Genomic DNA, 22,400 nt, shown 5'->3' with positions numbered 1-22,400 from the left:
AAAATCCCTCCCCTAAAACTATGCAAGCAACTACGTTCCCCAATACATCTTCCTGGCAGGCTCTTTACGCAATGCCCAGCAGTGTCAGGAGCAGCCGATGACCTTGGTTCCCATGGGACAAAAGATTATTTAGACTAGCAAAGCACCTGAGCAACCCCCCTCCCTCCATTCTATGTGGCAACCAAAAATGAGTAGGAAAAATGGATGCAGCCATGCTCATTTGTAGAGTTGACAACTGGTTAACATTGAAACCATTGAAGTTCTGCTGTTTTATGTTGTAATCAGGGTATCCTTTACGCTGGTGGGCTTCTGTAACATCCCGAGGAAAGACCACAAGCATCAGCTATGAGGTCTCCTAAGCTTCAGAGTAAGCCAGGATCGTTTTGCTCTCCTTTCTATGCTTCGCTATTGGCAGAACTAAATAGCTCTGAGTTTCAGCGTGCCTAATGCAGCTTTCTGGTTGCAAAGGTTGCAAAGACAAGCATTTCAATGAGGCACAGCTGGGTAGCTCTGCATTCAACTCCATCAGTCACTACCAAGAAGCTGGTTTCCTTCTCTGGCTGCTTAATGAATAGATGTGAGAAGAAGGAAATGGTCTTTCCATGTGGTCATGAAATCTCTTGGGTCAAAATTCTCAAGGTCTTTTCTGCAGAGTTCCGTTGGGACAGGATGGAGCTCAGAGTTCATTTTGTTGGTCGTTTCTGGTGCGTCCAGTTCTTTTCTTCTTTTTGGACTGCAAGTTGACCCTGTGAAGGCAGAAAAAGGCATTTGCTTGCCTGTCAATTGGCAGCTGTTTCAGCTCTTTTCAGCTGTTCCTTTCAAGTGGGCTGTTAAATGCAGCCTCTCCCCGTCCCTCTGGGGCCTGGTAGCCATCTTTGGAATCCAGAAGACCGTCAGTTGGTAGGACACGAGAAGAGCCGTGAGAAGGGATCTAGGAAGAGTTTCCTTCCAAAACAAATCAATAGAGGAGAATATTTGTAGCTTAGGGTTAAAATGAAGGGCCCTCTTTGAGCTTGGCTGTTTTCTTGCAGACATTTTATTACCCAAACTAGGTAACATCATCAGTGCTGTTGTGCTAACAGTCAGTGCGAAGGATGTTACCTAATTTGGGTAATGCAACATCTACAAACAAAGCAACCAAATTCAGAGAGCAGCAAGGACCCTTCACATTGGAAATCTTTTCTCCCAAATCAGCATCATCAGAAGGTCCATGGAAGATCAGCATTTGCAATAGTGGCGAATGTCCAAAGCTGAGGTGTAGGATGAGGGTGATGGTTCATCGGTTTCCGAACGTTTCGTTACAAGGCTAGGTAACATCTTCAGCACAGTTTAGGGGATGTCGGCGTCAGTGTTCTGCTTATGAAAGTTTCAGGCACAAAAATCTTTCTGCCATCTTTCTACCACTTCATCAGTGACGAAAGAGAGCGTGCCTTCAGCGCTTCTTTTAAATGGCAAGATTATCTGGATGAAATCTTTATGGGCAAAGGGTGACCTTCTTGGTATTCGGTGGCAAGTTGACCAGGGTTCTGTCTTTCTTTGCATAACCTCCCTTCCACTGAATCCCAAGAAAATACAGGAGGAGCCTGTTCCCAATTATTTCCCCCCTAGTTTGGATGGCATGGGCAGCCAAGAGGCCCTGGAGTGAGGAAAGGAGGGTCTGACAGATGCATTAGCACCAACAGTGGCACCTTCTGCTAACTCCGGTGATAGTCAACTCAAAAAGACCCATCAAGAGAAATTTGAAAGATGCTCTTAAGCAGGATCCAGGTTGCTGGAGCCCATCCTCAGGAAACTTCTCTCTACCAGAATATGTGCTTTGGGCTATTTCATGTGTCATATTTATGTGGTGCCTGGTTGTGTGTGGGTTTTTAGTTGTTGAATGGGGTGTTGGTGGCCGGCTGTCAAGTCATTGGCTGTTGTTTCCATGTGCTACCAGTTCCTTGGCTCTTAAGTACCTGGTAAGCAGGTGATAAATCAGCACTCTTGTTGACTGACAAGGGGCCTATTTCCCAGGCTTCAATTAATCCCTGGCTATCTTTGTACCTGCTTGGCCAACAATCTTAGTAGCTGCAAAACTGAATGCATGTCCTTGTTTATTCTCTTAAGCAGCCTGAAAATAAGGTAGAAAAACAGAAGCCAGAAGATTTTGGATTCTTTTCTCCTCCACCAGTTTCACTCTTTGACCAGCAATGGATATTGGTACAGGTAGCCCTTGAATTACAACCATTCATTTAGTGACTGTTCAAAATTGCAACGGCATTTAAAAAAGGTGACTTGTGATTGTTTTTCGCACTTATGACCGTTGCAGCATCCCCAGGACCATGTGATTCAGACGCTCGGCAACTGGCCTGTATTTATGATGGCTGCAATGTCCCATGGTTATGTGATTGCTTTTTGAAATTTTCTGACAAGCAAAACCAACAGAGAAGCCAGATTTACTTAACAACCGCATTTAGCAATGGAAATTTTGGGCTCAGGTATGGTCATAAGTCAAAGACTACCTGTATTTAACCCCAGAACTCATAGCTGAGGCTGGAAAGGTTCTTCCGAATGAAGGCAAACATACCTATCCCAGGTAATATTGCAGGATCCAATCTGGGTCGGTCCCCAGGACCAGACGTTTAGTCTTCTGAGCTTTCAGACTTGTGCTGGAGCCCGTCCTCAGGGAACTTCTCTCACCAAAATGTGCGCTTTGGGTTGTTCTATATGTGGTATTTATATACTGCCCGTTGCATGGCTTTTTTTATTGTTGATTGGGGTGTTGATGGCTGGCTATTAAGTCATTGGCTATTGTTTCCTGGTGCTGCCAAGCCCTCGCCACCTAAGGACTTCATAAGCTGGTGGTAAATCAGCACTCATGCTAACTGACAAGGGGCCCATTTCCCAGACTTCAATCATTTCCCTGGCTGTTTTTATACCTGCTCATCCAACAATCTTAATAGCAGCAAAATTGAACGTATGTCCTTGTTCATTGCAATGTGAAGCTACCAATCAGTTTGGATCTCCCTGTCTCACCATTCATGTTCTTGCGATCTGGTGGAAAGATTCTTCTCCAAATCTCTAGGGATTGACAGTTGCCAGAATTTAACAGAATGGCAACACAGAGGCGGCAGCTTTCCTCCCAATCCCCAGGGCCCATTTTTTGCCAAACTCCGAGTCCATAGTGCCCACAAAACACTGAAGGCAAAATGATGTTGCTGAGCACACAGGCTTCCTCCCCAATTCCTGTGCACTGCCTGGAACCATAAAATAAATGCACTGAGTCTGTGGGAGGCTCTATTTGTTTAACAGCCAAGTATCCCTCCATAGATGGACCGGGCAGAGTTTTCAGCTCTTTCTGCAGCTGAGGCTAGGGAAAAAAATTTTTTTTTAAAAAAATGTGCATTTACATTTTAAAATTTAAATGAATTAAATTCAAAAATTAATCCCTGAGGATTGCTGGCTGGGGGAAGGTTGGGAAGATGGGGAAGGTCCATCCTTTCAGTTTACGGTTCTGAGTTTGATCCATGGTCTCATTTATTTTTCAATGAATGTTAATGGAAGAGTTACTTTACAGAGTAAAAACAATGGAAATTTAAAGAGATAAGCGAATAAGTAAGAAGCAACAAAGAAAAGAAAAAAAGAGATGAGGAGGCAGCTTCTGGTTTTCTTTTCAGCAGATAAAAATGCACTTATATTTTATTCTCTCCTTCTCTCTAGTTATATGGTGGCTCCCTTCTTTCCATGCACAGAGAGTACTCAACTTATGACCGTTCATTGAGTGATTGTTCAAAGTTACCACGGCACTGGAAAAAGTAACTTATGACCGTTTTTCACACTTACCACCATTGTAGCATCCCCAAGGTGTCATACGATCATGATATGATCGTGATCACGATGGTTGCAGCATCTGGGGTCATGGGATTGATTGCCTTTTCTGGTTTTGCAGTTGGCTTCTGGCAAATGAAGTCAGAAGCACCAAGGAGCCCGCAACTTCTGCACAGTTCAGTGCCTTCTGAAGACCCCTTGGGAGGAACATCCCGAAAGGAAATGAAACTTTCTCTCTTCTCTTTATCGCAGGCTTGGTCCACTGACCCCTCGCCAAGATGCCGTTGGTGAAGCGCAATATCGAGCCCCGCCATCTTTGCCGGGGGGCCCTTCCTGATGGGGTGACCAGCGAGTTGGAGTGCGTGACCAACAGCACTTTGGCTGCCATCATTAAACAGTTGGGAAGCCTCAGTAAGTGGGCAGGTTTCGCACGTCCTCCGAGACCCACAAATCTAAATTTAATTTAGTGTAAATGGAGGCTAAAACATACAGGGAAAAACAATAAAGTTGGGTTTGTAACATTTTTATCAGAAGAACTGGAAATACTTATCAAAAATTCTCAGCAGTCTGAACCCATTTTAAGACGGACTATGAAAACATGGCTGCTTAATATTATTTGCAAAGTACAAATAGCATCATTTGCCTTTTTCCCAACATTGGGGAATGAGTGTGTGCAGGCTTTGAGACGTAGCAAGTCACAATTATTTCACGTCTAATTTGGTTTTGGGGGAAAAAATCTGTTTTGCACCCTTCTTCAGTGCTCTACATTATTTTGATCCCCTTCCTTGGGCAAAGTCAGGTGACCAACAAAGCAGGTCATCACGTTAGAGTTTTGCGTTTTCCCAAGGACTGGAAATTGTCCCAGTAGGTCCATCCAAGGGGTCAAAAAACCAGAACCCAACCTGAGTTGCTTACATTGGTTAGGGATGGAGCCTTTTCTTCTGCTGAGCTTATCTTGCCTGCCTGATTTGATTAATTATCTGCAAAGCCAACAGGAGCATTTGAAGGTCAGCTGGTGTTCAAGGCTGGTTCATGTGGCTTTTTCCACAGCAGAGTGCAAAAAGGGAGGGGTCCTGTCTGCTTTTGAAACATTGATATCCAGAAGAGAATCCATCTCTAGAGAGAATAGGTTAATGGCAGGGATGTTCCCTGGGATATTATCCCATCTAAAGGGGACACGGTGGCCTAGTGGTTGAGATGCAGGGCTTGTCAACCAGAAGGTTAGCAGTTCAAGACCCATCCACCATGTGACAGGGTGAGCCCCTGTTACTTGCCTCAGCTCCTGCCCACCTAGCAGTTAAAGAGGCTGGAAATGCGAGTAGATAAATAGGCACCACTTGGGTGAGAAGGTAACAGCGTTCCCTGCACGTCAGTCTTATAATCATGCTGGCCACATGGCCACGGAAGTGGTGATGTGATCCCCTTTTGCAACCTTCTGACAAGCAAAGTCAGTGGGGAAGCCAGATTCACTTAACAACCCGTGTTACTAACTTAGCAATTGCAATGATTCACTTAACAACTGTGGGACAAATGGTGGTAAAAGGGGGCAAAACTAAGCAACTGTCTCGCTTAGCAATAGAAGTTTTGGGCTCAACTGTGGTCATAAGTTGAAGACTACCTGTATGTGATTGGCTGACTAGAGAGACCACTAGTCCAAACTAGGAACAGTAGTAGCCATAGTTACCCTCTAGAACAGTGTTTCTCAACCTGGGCGACGTTAAGATGTGTGGACTTCAACTCCCAGAATTCCTCAGCCAGCAAAGCTGGCTGGGGAATTCTGGGAGTTGAAGTCCACACATCTTAACGTCGCCCAGGTTGAGAAACACTAATCTAGAACATCGCATCCAGTGGTTTATGATGGCTTCTCCATCCAGTTTCCCAACACCACTTTTTGAAGGCCATCTCTGTCTCTGCAGACCTCCAACGGGCTTCCCTTTTAACCCCTCTTTTCAGGCAGACACGCCGAAGATATTTTTGGAGAACTCTTCAACGAAGCCAATAGCTTTTATTTGCGGATGAATTCCTTGCAGGAACGAGTGGATCTTTTGGTGATCAAAGTCACTCAGCTGGACTCCACAGTGGAAGAAGGTACCGATGGTCAGACTGAATAGATTTCCATTCTTTGGCCCGTTCTTTGTCTCTCTTTCTCTCTCTCTCTCTGTCATATTTCATCCACCCGTTGACAAATATCATCCCTTCTCACATCCCCTTCAATGCCTCCTTATTATCTTCTGGCAAAATGTCTTTGTAAGTCAGAGAATGGCCCCATTGTCTGTGATTGTGTGCAAAATCCAGACCCCACTCTCTCCTCATTCCAACTTTTAGTGAGTTATTTAGTCTTAAAGCTATTTAGATTTATTTTTCCCTAACTTTCTGCATAGCACACAACATAATACCAATATAATTTTTATTTATGACAGACTTTCTGCTTCCTACCCTCTGATGGCTAAAAAACAGTTATTAATAAAATCACATTTAAAATCATTTGACAGTTGGGTCAACATCTTGCATCAACTGCCTAGCAGGTTGTCCATGGAGATTCTCAATCATCCAGGGTGTCCCAAAGATGTTTTTTCAAGAAGCAATTGGACTTTGTTTTTCCTTGAAGACATTTCATTTTCCATCTAAGAAGCTTCTTCAGTTCGGACTGAATGGTGGAGAATGGAAGAATTTGTATTCCTTGGAGTCATCTGATGGTTAGCATTCTTTCTGAGGGTCATTGAGGCCACTTGGAGGTTTATGTGTGTCCTCAGAGACACCTGAATAGTGCAAATGGATGTGGAAGTACCCTCAACGATTCTCAGAGAGAGTACTAACGACCAGATGATTGCAAGGAATATAAATCCTTCCATTCTCCCTCATTCAGTCCGGACGGAAGAAGCTTCTTGGATGAGTAGCACAACGTCATCAAGGAAAAACAAAATCCAGTTGCCTTTTGAAAAAGCGCCAGCAGGTTTTGCCAGCGGCCATGTGTGTGCGTGTGTACGAGTGTGTCTGTGTGTTTTGTGGATGAGAGAGGGTCACGAGCCTATCCTAAAGCGTGCCTGGTTTGTGTCTTCCAGTCTCCCTGCAGGATATCAACATGCGGAAAGCTTTCAAGAGCTCGACCATCCAGAACCAGCAGGTGGTGTCCCGCAATTCGATTCCCAATCCTGTGATGGAGATGTACCAGCGTTGTGATAAGCCTCCCCCCTTAAATATCCTCACTCCATACAGGTAGGGTGGGCGAGGGGCAGAGCTGGTGGGTTTGCATCCATTCTAAGGGTTAGAGCAGAGGTCTCCAACCTGGGTCACTTGTGGACTTCAACTCCCAAAATTGTGGACTTCAACTCCCAGAATTCCCCAGCCAGCTGGCTGGGCAATTCTGGGAGTTGAAGTCCACAAGTCTTATAGTGGCCCAGGTTGGAGACCCCTGGCTTAAAGGAAGGAATTTGACCAGGGATAGGCTGGAGGTTGGTGCCCAGAGGAAGCATGTCTTTACGACAGTGGAGATCCACAGAGTGGAAGGAGGGTGACAGTAACAAAAGTTTATTATCAATTATAATTTGGATGATGACAAGGGTGGGGATTGATTGACTGATTTGCTTTATTAAGTTTATAGGCCGCCCATCTAGCTTTGAGGTGACTCTGGGCACCTTACAACTAAGGAAGCGGTGGGGGAAATATTGCTGGATGCCTCTTGCATTGAAACGGGTCTCTCACTCTTTCTTTTTGGACTGAGCAACTCTCAGCTCTTCCCCAAGTTTCAAGAGAGTATTTATTCTGCACAACATGTAGGACACAGTAACTCTACAAAAGTGGGACTTGCAGGATGCTGCGTCTCAATGTTCTTGCAGGATTCCACCATTCTCCTCTTCCTCTTCCTCCTCCCTTCTCTTCCCCCTCCCCTCCCTTCCCTTCCCTTATTATCTTGTTGGGAAGAACCCAGAAAAGGATTTAACAACAGCAACAACTCTTCTCCTTCCTCCTCCTCCTCCTCCTCCTCCTCCTCTTTCTCCTCTTCCTCCTCCTCCTCCTCCTCCTCTTCCTCCTCCTCCTCCTCTTTTCTTTAGTTTCTCTTACTTTGGAGCAGTTGAATTACTTAACATCAAGCTCTGGGAATATTAAGATTTCTCTTTGAGTAGATGTGAACCATTAAAATGTTCCGTTGCAGAAGCACATTTCTTTTTGCAATCTTCCTTTTTTTTCAAAAATCCTCCTGCTGTTCTGAAACTAAAACCGCTCCTCCATACGTTTCCCTGCCCGCCTCGCTTGACTGAGCTTCGCGGGGCAAGGAGGAAGCCAACCGTGGATCGTGCTGCAGCTCTGCCCGTCGTAAACAACAACCGTCCCTTTCTTTTCTCCTTGCTCTCTTTCTTGCCCTCCTTTCCTCCCGCTTGCTGTTCCAGGGATGATAAGAAAGATGGCTTAAAGTTCTACACCGACCCCTCGTATTTCTTTAACTTGTGGAAAGAGAAGATGCTGCAAGCCACAGAAGACAAGAGGAAAGAGAAACGCAGGCAGAAGGTAAAATAAAAAAAACAGCTGCAGAACCTGGAGTTCGTGGCAGGTGATCCATGTAGTCCTTGACTTACCTCCACAGTTGGGCTCAGGTGGTTAACTGAGATGGCCCTGGTTTTACAACCCTAATGAACTAATCCCTCCATAGCCCCTCCCTCATCCTGCCAGAACCGATGAAGCTTCTCGGATGAGAAGCGAAACCTCTTCTTATTCTTCCTCGAGGGGGGAAAAACGGTCCAGTTGCCTTTTGAAAAAGCCCTTTTGAGACAACCATGACCTGGATGATTGAGGATTTCTGCAGATCGATTTGACAACCTTTCCGGCCACAGTGTTTAAGCGAATCACTGCAGTTGTTAAGTGAGTCACAAAGTTGTTAAGCGAATCCAGCTCCCCCCCCCCATTGATTTGGCCGGTCGGAGGCTGGCTGGGAAGGTTGCCCGTGGCTAGTCACATGATCCCAGGATGTTGCAACTGTTGTAAATACATTACTGGTCGCCGAGTCTCACTTCTTCCAGTGCCGTTGTAACTTAGAACAGTCGCTAAACGAACGGCTGTAAGTCAGGGACTGGTTGTTGTAGATGCAGCTAAATTTCCATCTAGAAATCATAGAAGACAGGAAGAGGTTTATGTGGAACCAAGGAGAAAATTAAGAATTAATTGTGAGAACAATTAATCAGTGGAACAGTTTCCCACCCAGAGTTGGATATCCATTTGTCCAGGATGGTATACGGACTCCTGCTTAGGGCAGGGGGCTGGACTAGAAAACCTTTTAAGGTCCCTTCCGGCTTTATGATTTTATGAATCTCATCTTTTTTTACAAAGAAAATAGGTGTGTCCTTTCACTTTTGCTTTCCCGTTCCCATCCAGTTGTATGGTCCAGCTCTATAGGTAACTCAGCAAGGGTGTGCCGCAAATTTTTATTAGTTTATCAAAATATAAAATGCCAAAATACAAAGAAAAATGGGAATGATAGGAAAATAGGGAAGGAAAAGGAAGAAAGAAAAAAAGACGAGTGTTGACTTACGGCTTGTTTTGGTTCAATAGAATAAGATCATAACATATAACCTCAACTTTTAACTTTTATATGATAACATTTACTAGCCATTTCTATAACAACAAACCAAAGGTTTTGGGGTTTTTCCCCCCACCTCAAGCACAAAGTCCAGAAGTGGTTTCCATGCAGGAGCAAAATAAATTGTATTCTTCTCTTCAATCAAAGCAGTCCATTTAGCCCTCTCTGTGAACTCCGTCAGCTTTTGAAGCTGTTCTAATCAGCAGCTATCTAATCAGCAAAACCCAAAATCAAAAGTTTCTTTTTTTCCCTCCCACCTCAAGCCCGAAGTCCAGAAGTGGTTTCCATGCAGAAGCAAAATTGGTTGTATTCTTTTCTTTAGTCAAAGCAGTCCATTTAGCCCTCTCTGCTAAATCCATCCACTTTTGCAGCCATTGTGGGAATCACAGCAGGGGTGAGATGGGATGGAGAGGATTCCCATGTGTTGCTTCAACAAGGCCAGGTTGTTCTGTTCCAACCTACGACCGGCCCTGTTGGAATGTCAGGGACAACCCCTTTTTATAAACAATAGGATGGAACTAATCCAACCAGCCTGCAATTAGTGCAGGTTCGAGTCCCACCAGGCTCTAGGTTGACTCAGCCTTCCATCCTTCCAAGGTAGGTAAAATGAGGACCCAGATTGTTGGGGGGCAATTAAGCTGACTTTGTTATAATGCCGCTTGGGGGTCCCCGAAAGTCCTAATAAGCAGGCATATACATAGAAGGAAGGCTATTGCTAAGCACATTGGTTTGTGCTTTAGATTGTAAGCCGCCCTGAGTCTTCGGAGAAGGACGGGATATAAATGGGATTAAAAAAAAATATTTGCAAAAGCTAAACGAAAAAGTTCAAACAAAAGTTAAACAAATACAGACCAAGACTTATCAGAAGCTCTTCAAACGGTTGCCTTCAGCAACCAGCACCTCCCACACATTCCCCTTTTAACAGCAGTCCCAAGGTGTGGCTTCTCATTGCCTTCTCCCGAGTTGCCTCATTGCTTTCCTCTGCTCAGTTCTGCTAGATTGCCTCCTGCTCCTAGCGTTCCTGAACAGAGCCAGCTGTGGATCGTCTTCTTCCAATCCTTCATGCTCACACAGCTGAGTCTGAGGAGGAACAAGATGGGAGGGGCCAGGCTGAGAGTTCTGCTGTGCATCAGAACCTTCCTCTGACACCAAAGGCTCTCCAAACCCCTCCTCCTCCTCCTCCTCCTCTTCAGAATTGTCCGACTCAGCTGCCGAAACCACAGGCTGACGCTGAATCACGACACAGGTGTAGAATAAGCTGTTTTGTAATTGGGATGGAGGGGACTTTGCCCCAGCTCTTTGGAGCCATCTCTAAAGGGGTGGGGGGGAGTGGGCTTCGCTGAAGGGTTTTTTCTTCTTCCCCACCCAACTCCCTCCAGGAGCAGCGACTGGTGGAGGATTCCACCCGGGAGGTGAAGAAAGTGCGGAAGGCGCGAAACCGGCGGCTGGAGTGGAACATGATGGCTTACGATAAAGAATTCCGGCCGGATAACAGGTTCTCACCATCCCCATATCACATGGCTTCATCGGAAGGATCACTGTCCCCAGATAATAGGCAGGTTTTGTGAATGACACACCTCGCTTGGCCTCCTTCCGTTGCTTTGGCTGCCTTGACTTGCTTTGCTCTGTTGTTTTGGCTTTCCCTTGCTTTGACTTTGCGAGGGCTTTGGGGATGCTTTTATGGAGGAGGGCACGTCCTTTGGGCAGTTGCAGGGTCAGGGAAATCAGTGCCTTTTTTAAAAAAAAAAGAATCCCAATATTTGCTGCTCGGGGACTGCTGCCTCAGGGCGAGGGCTTGGCTGGATGGCGCTGGTGGCGCTGGTGGCGCTGAGCTGAGCACTTAAGGGCACCAACTGGAACATGTGGAATTGTGCTTGCACCTCCTTCCCACCTGCCCCTTCCCCTTCTCTTCCTTCCCTTGTCCTCTTTCCTTCTCTTTCCCTCTATGGCCCCTCTATTCCTCTTCTACCTTCCCCTCCCACCCTTCCTCCTGCTCCTTCACCTCCACCTTCATCTTGTTCTCCTTTTCTTCTTCCTCCTCCTTCATCATCTCTTCCTTCATTTTCATCTCCTCCTCCTCCTCCCCCAAACCCTTTGTTCCAAGAGGTGATAGATACCATCAGATCCCTCCCATCAACTGGCTCCTCTGCTCATCCCCCCCCCCGTCCCTGCCCTCCAGGGGTACAATCTCTTGGTGTTTTTGTCTGCAACAGATCTTACGCATCCGATGTAGCTGATCATTCCTACCCAGCCAGTCCTAACCATCTTGGCCAACAGATGATGGCCCCAACCTCACATCTGGCCACCGAGAACAAAGAAGTGGTGCTGGTGGCCACCCAGGTCCAGGATCAGATCTTCAGGCCCTCGGCAGTGGGCAGCCGGCAGAACAGCCTCAACCGGGTACAGCAGCCCCATGTGCCACAGCCACCCGAAACTATGTTAAACGGACCAAGACCTCAGATAATCAAGGACTATGGGTATGGATTCCTGCCTCCTTCTTTTGTCTGTTTGTCATGACTTTCTCCTTAAGCAGGAAGAATTGGGTGCCTCCTGATGCTCCCGGCTTGAATAGTGCCTCTTTCCAGAACTACAGAAATGTGATGTAACTTATTCTAGAAGAAGCCAGATTATAACCCCTTTCTTTGCCATGTATGCATGTATGTATGTATGGGTGGGCCCCAAATAAAGATTCAATGCCCTGATATCACCCTTAGAAAATAACACCCAAAGCAGGGGCCTTCAAACTTGGCAACTTTTAAGACGTGTGGATTTCAACTCCCAGAACTCCCCAGCCAGCATAGTTGGGGAATTCTGGGAGTTGAAGTTGAAATCCACAAGTCTTCAAGTTGACAGGTTTGGAGAGCCCTGGCCTAGAGTTGTATCCTTTGATGGAAGATAACTCTTGACTGTCCTGAGAAATTAAATCATACCTGTTGCGTAGGAGCATAGGAAGGTGTGCTCATTATTTCAGCCAACTGGTATAGTGGGAGATTCGTATCTTAGGGCAAGCCCGGACCGCTGTTTGGTCCATAATCCTGGGAATCTTTCAGTGGTCCCCAGCCAAAGGTCACACACGGTGACCTCTCTAGTCGCACCAACAGGGCTCAGTCCTCTATGTAAATACCATGTCAGGACCCAATTCAAGCCTACATCTTAGGAAAGCAGAACTCTTGGAAACAATTTCTTCCAAGCAGGAACTTTTATTAAGAGTAGGTGATAGCAGGCATAATAGATCTGAGGATCTGAGATTTCCCGCGCAACCCAGAGGATTATAGTATCCCCAAGCAGGACCCCACCCCATAGTTGACTGCCCGATGTAGGATAGCCAATCCCCAAGTGTTAAGTCCGTTGTGGGAACTGGGGAGATAACATCAGCCCACCTCCAGCTCACCTGCAACAAGGAGGCTTCTTCACACCTTTCTCAGAGAGCATAGACATAAACCAGGCACTGAGGTTACATTCCTTAATGGGTTTTGACATACCATCTGGGGTCAACTGTTGAAAGAGTTGGCATTTCCCCTTGCTGTGATTTTTAGGAACTGGAGCAATTGTAGCCAATCTTATGCTCATAAGCAGTGGTTGATGTTTGTTTATCCTCAGACCTGCACTTTTCTCATCCGACTTCAATAACAACCATTCCATTTTTTCCCCTAGCCCTTTAAATTAACACGTGCTCAGGAAGGGCCCCAATCCAGGTCTTCTCAGTGCCAAACAATCCTTGTTGGCTTTTTGCACAAGTGCAGAATTCACCCTTTCTTTGGCTGTTGGAAAAGGTTACCATCCAGTAGCCAATTAAAAATGGATTATGTGTATATTTTGATAAAGGGTTAAGAGTACAGATAGTCCTCAATTTACGTCTACAAATAAACCCAAATTTTCTGTTGCAAAGTGAGACAATTGTTAAGTGATTTCCCCCCCCCCCATTTTACAACCCTTCTTGCCATTGTTGTTAAGTGAATCACGATAGTTGTTGAGATACCATAGTTGTTGTTACGGGGATCTGGCTTCCCCCTTGACTTTGCTTGTCAGAAAGTTGCAAAAGGCAATCACATGACCCCAGGACACTGCGACCGTCATAAATATGAGTCAGTTGCCAAGCATCTGAATTTTGGTCACGTGACCCAGGGGATGCTGCAACGGTCGTAAGTGTGAAAAATGGTAAGAACTCATATGTTCTGGCAACGGGGAAGACAGAATCATTTAACAACCGGGTTACTAACTTAACAACCGTAGGGATTCTCTGAACAACTGTGGCAAGGAAGGTCGCAAAATGGGGCAAAATTCACTTAACAACTGTCTCACTTAGCAACAGAAATTTTGGGCTCAATTGTGGTTCTAAGTCGAGAACTGCCTGTACCAAGATATACACTTAATCCCTTTTTAATTGGCTAATCAACACATTGGATGGCAAGCCTTTCCAACAGCCAAAGAAAGGGTGGATTCTGCATCCATACCCAAAGCCAGCCAAGATTGTTTGGCACAAAGAAGACCTGGATTAGGGTCCTTCCCGAGCACGTGTTAATTTTTTTCAGCGCCGTTGTAACTTTGAACAGTCACTAAATGGACTGTTGTAAGTCAGGGACTACCTGTAATCAATACGTGGGAGCGATTTTCTCCACCAGCTTCCTCTGATCCCTGCCTCCAGACGGGGACCTGTTTATATTCCAGGGTGAAGGCTTCATCTTGGGAAGTGCAACAACACATTTTGGCCTAGAGCGAATTTACAAGAATGTGGATTTTCACAACTACAACGGGAGGGATGCCTTAGCTGAGAAGCAGTTGCTATGGGGAATCTTTCAATCAGCATTATCGTGTTCCAAGGCAAAGCAGAATGATTGCGTTTCATTATTTCTCATTGTTTTTATTGTAAATTTGTTCCCTTTAGTTTCCAATCAATTTAATCCCTGGCACGAAACCTAGTAGGGATTTTTTTGTATGCTTTTGTTTGAACATGATGCAGGTTATCTATTTTCTTGGAACAGGCACATTTTTTTTGAAAGTCTTTTTATTATACAATATGATTCTCTTTAATTTTGTATGTTTTATGCCCATTTTCTCCAATATCTGAATTTTTACATCTTAAAGGTGTTTTTTTTAATGAACTGTTTTACAAAATGTGTGTATCATTGGCAGATTGAGTCAGGACATTTGAACACAACAATTTTTTAAAATGTGAATTATTTCCTTAGGTGGGCTGAGGAAGTGACCTATATTTTAATAAAACCAATCTACAAATTTCTCATGGAGCTGTCTAGCAAATGCTGGTGATGTGTTGCATTTCTGCATTCCTTTAGATGGAATTTAAAAAGTCTGCCATTCTGCAAATAATTTAATGTTTTATTACTCTACAACTTTAACTGGCAGCCTTCTCTCTGGTCCTTCCACTTCTAATTGATTTATTTTCAGTGTAGTCAGGTCAGCATCGATAAATGGATTCCCTAATTACCCCTTACTTATTCCTTTTCTTTTGCTTAGCAGAATTTCAATTACTGGTTTCTTCCCGATTAAAACTTTTCTTTTTACAATAGAAAGATGTCCACAGGCCAAAAAGGAAGGTGAACCTAAGGGAATGCATGGCAGTTTGCTTCCCTTGCTAAACAAGACACAATTACAAGGATGTAGGACCTAAGGGCGAATCTTCCCATTAAAGACCCTAGTGATTTAAAAGCCTCAGTAATGTAGTTGAACCTCACATAATAAGTTGAGCCTCGCATAATAAGCTAGTGTTGGCAGTTGTGCTTTAAGACCAGGTCAATTCAAGGAGGGGAAAAAACATGACCAGGAAGACTATAGGAAAGCAATAGGCTGTGAAGAGCTGGGATTTCACTTCACTTTTGCTTTTACTCATCTGGATTGTGTCGCTCTCCACTTCAGCAGATGTTTATATCTCCCCTCAGCCTTTCTCTGTTGTACTCCAGCTGGCCCTGAGATCTTTATGTACATCATCTCTCCATCTTATAGGAAGTTGTCCAAGTGAACTTGTATGGTGGTAGGAACACCACCATCTCACCTTAAGGTCAAGGAAGAGAACTAGTTTGGTGTAGCAGTTGTGGCACCTGGTTAGAAGCTGGGAGATCATGACTTCTAGTTCTGGCCAGATCACTAGGGTGATTTTGGGCCAGTCACTTTCAACCCTAGGCAAAACCCTGGCCAATGGCAAAACCCATTTGTAAGTCTTGATGCGACAACTGCACAAAGTTGTTCATATGTTACTCCTAGACCAGACTAATAAATCCTAACTAATAAATGCAATGTAAGTCACTTTTGCTGTACAGCTGTAGTAACCAAATCTTGCAAAATGGAATGTTCTTCCTCCCCCGTATATCTCTGTGCAAGTGAGGGAGGAGCTGGTTTGAAATGTTTTCTCAAGTTACCTTCTTGGACCAGGTTTAGGCCCCTCTTATCTGAGCAGTGTCTTGGTAGACAGCCTTCCTTTTGTCCTTGAGGCTATTCCCCCTGCCCTAAACACTACGTAGTCACCAGGACTTGAAGGTGAGCAGGCATAAAAAGGGAAAAGTCCAATGCTCCTACCCATTTGTATTTCCATGTTGATGCTACACTTAATGACATGCATAGCATTGGCCATGGCCAAATATACATAAATTGATGTTTATTTGAGAAGCAACCTAAAACAAAGGAGGAATTTCCTAACGGTGAGAGCAATCAACCAACGGAATAGCTTGCGTTCATAAGTTGTGGTTGCTCCATCACTGGAGGCTTTCAAAAAGAGACTGGACAGCCATTTGTCTGAAATAGTGTAGGGTCTTCTGCTCAAGCAGGAGAGTTGCACTACAAGACCTCTGAGGTCCATTCCAATTGTATTATTCCATGTTCTATATTCTATGTTCTAAGTAAAACAGAAATTCAATGGTAAATATTTTGGGGAAAAGTATCAGGACCACGGAGAGCAGCCTGAATTGATGCTGTAGACCAGGGGTTCCCAACCCCAGGGCTGCAGCCCACTACTGGTCTGTGTCGTATTCCAAATTGGGCTGTGTGTGCACAGCTCAACCTGTGGGCACTTGCATGCGTGCAGGCCGGCCTGCCACTTGTGCAAGATGAACTGTGTGTACGTGCACACGCGCTCCTGCCAGCCACTCATGCTGCCCAATTCCAAATAGGCCATGGCCCAATAGTGGGCTAGGGACTGGGGACCCCTGCAGTAGACAAATATGCATGGTGGATTTCAGAGAATATTTCACAGAATCCTAGCGCTGGAAGGGACCTTGGAGGTCTTCTAGTCCAACCTCCTGGCCAAGGCAGGAGATTGTATGCCATCCTGGACAAATGGCTGTCCAATCTTTTCTTGGAAACCTTTTGAGCATTCCTCATCGTATTTAAAGGTAGCCAAGAGATATTATACTGCAAAGCACAGATTTGAATTGGAAAAGATCTTCGCCTGCAGAGAAATGGCTTCCTGCAGGAAAAAGACTTGCCTTTTTTGGTTAGAACATCATGTTAAGGTCATTACCTTGTACGCAGCAAAAGACAGCCGCGTATTTTAAGATAAGCAACAGTCCTTGGATCACATGAGCATAGAAACAGCCTTGACCTTTATTTTCCTTGCCTAGAGGCAAAAGCAGAAAATATTAGAACAGATCTGCATTCATTGATTATGGGGAATAAAAATGCATTGGTTGCATGAAACAAAAAGCTTTAAAAGGACAGTCAATAGATTTAGAAAACTTGAACCTTCTGGCCTTAAGAAGCTTCTCTCCAAATCAAGGAAATGGGCCATCCAAGACTCGAAGGGAAGAAAGGAATTTAGTCAGCTAAGGCTACTTTAGGCTGGACAACCCGTTGTCACCGTTTTAGAGAGATTTCCTTACCAAATTCCTTGAGGTCATCAACAATGGCAGAGCTTCTAAGGTGCAGAGAGTCCTCATTTACGACCACAATTGAGCCCAAAATTGATGTTGCTATGCGAGACATTTGTTAAGTGAGTTTGGCCCCCATTTTACGACTTTTCGTGGCACGTGTGAAGTGAATCACTGCAGTTGTCAAATCAGTCACACAGTTGTTAAGTGAATCTCTCCCTCTGTCTTTCTTTGCAGTCCTCAACCAGTGCCAATGGCAGACTATTTTGTGCCGCCTGCTCCTCCGCCCCCACCCCCAGTCATCCCCTCGGCTCAAACCGCCTTCGACAGCCCCATCTCAGCACCTTCCGCCATGGTGCCCAACGCGGCCCCTTCCGTTAGCCATGCCACCTACGTGCCCACCCCTCCCCCTGCTGCGCCCTGCCCCTATTCTGCCTCTCCCCCCCAGGCTGGCCCCATGGGACCTCCTGTTGCACCTCCCCCTCCGCCCCCCGGGCCCCCCACCATCTCGGCCTCCCCCGCACACTCAGCCTCGCCGCCTGCCCTGACGGTGGAATCCCGGAAGCAGCCGGTGCCCCTGATTCCAATGACCGATGCCAGGAGTGATCTGCTTGCTGCCATCCGCCGGGGTGAGTAAATGCCTTGGCTTTGCCTACGGTTGGGACACACCTGCAGAGCTGGAGCTGATGGACTTTAGTGGCCCTGGCTTTCTGCCAGGAGGCAGTTGGCAAAGGAAGCAAAATTAGGAGAACATCACCCTGTCCCCCAAACCAAAGGGCAGAGTGGGACAACCTGCAATGCCCAGCTCACCAGGGTCATCTTGCCATGGTCAATTCACCATGGCCATAGTGGCACAGTGGTCAGAATGCAGAATTGTAGGCAAACTCACTGCCCACTGCCAGCAGTTCGATCCTGACGGGCTCAAAGGTTGTCTCAGCCTTCCATCCTTCTGAGGTCGGTAAAATGAGGACCCGGATTGTTGGGGACAATAGGCTGAGTCTGTAAACTGCTCAGAGAGGGGCTGTAAAGCACTGTGAAGTCTCGCTATTGCCAACTTGCCGTGAGACAACTCACCACAGGGCAATTTAACCATTCAATTTAATTATTTAAAATAATTAAAACATTATTTTAATTTTTATCATTCATATTTCATTTTGTCTCTCCTTTGGCATCCTTTCTTTCATGATTCTGTTTCACCATTTCTTGGATATCAGTGTAATTCTTTTCCTGCGGTGAGTTATTTCGTGGCAAACTGGCCACGGTGACTTGTTCCACAGTGAGTTGGCCGTGGCAAGCTGCTGCTGGCAGAGACCAGATGCCCTCTCTTCCTGAAGTAGAAGCTCACAATTCCCTCCTTCGCTTTGCCGTGTGGAGGGTCCCAGCATCCTTGGGTAGGGTTGGTAAGCGGATCCACCTTCAGCGCCGGCACTCAAGCTGGGAGCGTTGGAGTCCAGAAGTCTTAAGGTTGCCACGCTAGGAGACCCCTGCGTTAGACCAAAAGCATCACACCCAGAAGGGACAAAGCCGGTCCAAGACCTCAGCTTGTGCCAAGCATCCGCTTCCTTAGGCTGACCTGGAGGAAAAAACCCTTCCTTTTTCCCCTCCCCAGGAATCCAGCTGCGCAAAGTCCAAGAGCAGTGGGAACAGGAAGCCAAAAAAGAGCCAGTGGGGAACGATGTGGCCACGATCCTCTCCCGAAGGATTGCTGTGGAATACAGCGAATCAGACGACGACTCGGAGCTGGATGAGAACGAGTGGTCCGATTAAAGAATGGGGCGGTGGGCTGCCTTTGGAGCAGGAGAGGTGGGAGGGGCAGGCCTCCCGGGTTTTCCCCTGCTACCTGTCTGCCACAGGGCCTAGGCGACTCAGGCGTCCTGGCAGGTAAATCACAGCTGCTCCGAGCAGCTCAGTCTTCAGGAGCTTTGCTTTTGTGCCATGTTGTGTTGTTGACAATGTTTTAAGGTGGCCTCTTTGTGGGCGGACGGGCATTGCGGATCCTTATTTTTTCGAAACGCACGGTTGGGCTGGGGTGGGGGAGGAGAAGACCAGCTTCCTCTCGAGTTTTCCCACTGGTGAAAATGGCATCTGATTTTTTCCCCCCCAACATGCTGGAAAAATGGAGCAGCCTTCCCTTCCCCTTAAACCATACCGGTGCGGGGTGTGTGTGGGGGTGCCTTTGCAGCCATGAAATTCATTCCCACTCAAGATTTCAGCCTGGGCCTGAGAGATTTAGAGAGCCCTCACTGAGAGACACTTAAGGGGATAAATTGAAGCAAATGCCCTTTCTAGAGAGACCCATTCATCAGAGAGCACGGGAAAACCCAACAATGTGGTTTCCAAAGTTAGAAGGGTGTAAATCGTTCCTGAGTTTGTCTCCATTGCTTCTAGCACTTTCAACCGAGTTCCAGAAAGCAAATTGACTGGGACAAATTACTAGCACTTTGCAAGGGAAGGGGAAAAACAGGACGACAGTAGATTTCACACTTCCCCAACCTGCTGATCACAACCCTAATCCCCAGCCTGCAAAGTCCTTGGCTGTGCTAGCCGCAGCTTACGAGAGCCTGAATCCACACATCCTTAGGACCTCACCTCGGGGAAACAACCTAACGGCATAGGATTCTATAAGCCACAGTTTATTTTGCAAGCCATATTATGGCCAGTAGGAAGAGCTTGAGCCTTGCTACTGTTGGCAGTTAAGGATCTTTTTTTCTAAATGACGTAAGTCGGGACAAGCCTAAAAAAATAAGCTCAGCAAGAGAAGGCAGTAGCTGGACAAAGGACAATCCCAGTTCAGATGTGATCAAGGGAGTTTGAGAACAAATCCCACATCGGCAGCCATTGGGGGAGGTGATTCAGCATTGCAAGATCTTTTGACTCTACTTGTAGAAAACATAAATCCCCTGTTCTCCAGAAGAATATTCTGACTCTACTTAGTGGGAAGATGGAGTATTTTTTCCCTCCTACTTTAATCATTTTTCACCCAGGTGACCGTGTGGATAGTGAGCCACGAATGTTTCTAACCATAAGAGTTTCAAGTCTCCAAGGCATCGGCAGAACCTGGCCAACAATTAATTTGCTGAGTTATTTTGCATTCTGATCTATAGCTATTTTTTTTCTCAGTATTGCCATGGAGAAAATGCTCCATCTCCTTCTCCTCTCCCCCCCCCACTTTTCCCCCCTAATTGCGAAGAACTACAAACAGAATTGCTGTAAAATGACTTGTGTATCCAGAAAAAAATGTTTGCAAAATAATAACCGGAAAATTCTGGTTTTTGAGTTGATATAACCAAATAAGATAAAAATGTCAACCATCACCAACAGAGCATGATGGTTTAAAGTGCACCTTTCTTTCCAGAAAGATGCTAATGGTGTACTTTTTCCTGATTTAATCATCCTAAAATCCTTGAGCAGCCTTGAAAATTAAAATTTCCCACCAAAGTAAGTTGATATTCACACACCTTTCATAAGTACCTAATTTTGTAGTTGTGCCTATTTGGAAGTAAGCCCTGATTGAGTTTCGTTGGGCTTACACTCGCTAAATGTACATAGGATTATAATGGTAATTTTTAAAAATATATCAGTATTTGGCAGTGAATGAATACAAGTGCCAATTCCTCTCTCCTAAGATCACCTATTTTTTTTACTTATATTTTTTATTTTATTCAGAATAAAGTTAAAATACAAAATACAAAACTAAAATACAAAATAGGGGAAAAAAAACCACAAAACACAAAGCAGTCAGAACATTAAAAAAGTGTAACAAAAAATAACCACCCATTTTTAATGTTCTGATTGCTTTGTGTTTTGTGTTTTTCTTTTATATCTTTTTGGATTTTTTTTTTTGTATTTTGTAGATCACCTAATTGTTTTTTTTAATTGGGTGAGCGTGAGGCTGTAAACTGCCCCCAGATTCATTGTTTTTCACAGCTTTTGGGTTTAATTTGAGCGAGCGCTGAGATCCAGTTTTGACAATCAAGATAAACTAAAGTGTTTCCACTGCTGAGACGTGTTAAGGACAATGTCTCTCTCTCAATTTTTGGCATATGCAATTTTTTTTTTTTTGGTATGCTACACCTTCCCTAAGTTGGTTTGCCTTTGTCAACCAAGGGAGAACAACTGAAATTACGTTAATGGACATCCGATCATTCTGAGGCTGTCGCCTTTTCTCCAAGAAAACTCTCCACATGCCTTGCAGGGAGGTGGGGTCCATGTAGCTTGTGCAGGCAGTTCTTGACTTATGACAACAATTGAGTCCCAAATGTCTGTTGCTAGGGGAGACAGTTGTTAAGCGAATTTTGCCCCATTTTACCAGCTTTCTTGTCACGGTCGCTAAGTGAATCACTGCACTTAGTTAATAACATGGTTGTTAACTGAATCTGGCTTCCCCATTACTTTTGCTCATCAGAAGGTCGCTAAAGGGGATCACATGACCCCGGGCAACCGTCATACAGTAGCGGCCAAAACTGTGGAAACCTTTTGGGATAAGTGCACAGTAGAAATGCCAACTTTGGTTTAAGTTTCCACTAATTTTTCTTCTAATTTCTTTATATCTGTAGCCTTGTTCACTTAATAATACTATTTTACATCGCTTTCTGGGCGTCTGGTCAACTCTTTGCACTATTACTTTAATTTTTTTTACGTTTTACAAGCTCACTCAATGAAAGAACACAAAAAAACTCCAACCAACTTGATAGCGATCACATGACACACTGACAAATATTCTCCTCTCGGCTTCAATACAGGACATCAAGAACCAAATCCTGTTGTGATCTGATTGGCTCATTGCCAAAACAAGATGACACCCGATTGGCTCTCTAAATCTTTGTGCTCATTGGCTACAATCAGATGACGGAAAGCTATCTGATATCAACCTAAGCAAGTTGTGCTTCCTTTTTCTGGCTATTTGGCTATAACTTTTCATAGAATACAGTACAGATAATTGAACGATTATCTTTGTTGCATTACATTCTTGATTAAATTATCTTTCCTTTAATATATAATTTTACGGTACTACAAAAAAAGTGCTGTTATTAGCCATGAAACCTCGAAAATACACTTTTCCCAAAAGGTTTCCACAATTTTGGCCACTACTATAAATAGGAGTCAGTGGCCCAGCGTCTAAATTTTGACCACGTGACCACGGGGGGGATGCTGCAAGGATCACAGGAGTGAAAAACAGTCGTGAGACACTTTCTTCAGTGTTG

The 22,400-nt window shown here is 45.1% G+C and overlaps 1 protein-coding gene across 1 annotated transcript; it reads left to right on the top strand.

Moving 5' to 3' along the window:
• Nucleotides 1-4,085: 4,085 nt before the first annotated feature.
• On the top strand, nt 4,086-18,963 carry LOC308673339 (actin-binding protein WASF3-like; the record flags this gene model as incomplete). Its single annotated transcript, XM_081336953.1, has 8 exons — nt 4,086-4,218; nt 5,761-5,895; nt 6,870-7,023; nt 8,196-8,313; nt 10,759-10,943; nt 11,593-11,856; nt 17,434-17,825; nt 18,806-18,963. The coding sequence occupies 8 exons, from the start codon at nt 4,086-4,088 to the stop codon at nt 18,961-18,963; spliced, it is 1,539 nt and encodes a 512-aa protein (XP_081193079.1).
• Between the last annotated feature and the right edge of the window lie 3,437 nt (nt 18,964-22,400).

Source organism: Vipera berus (assembly GCF_964194415.1).
Source record: "Vipera berus genome assembly, chromosome: 11".
Classification (NCBI taxonomy): Eukaryota; Metazoa; Chordata; class Lepidosauria; order Squamata; family Viperidae; genus Vipera; species Vipera berus.
This window is presented reverse-complemented; position numbering and strand designations above follow the sequence as displayed.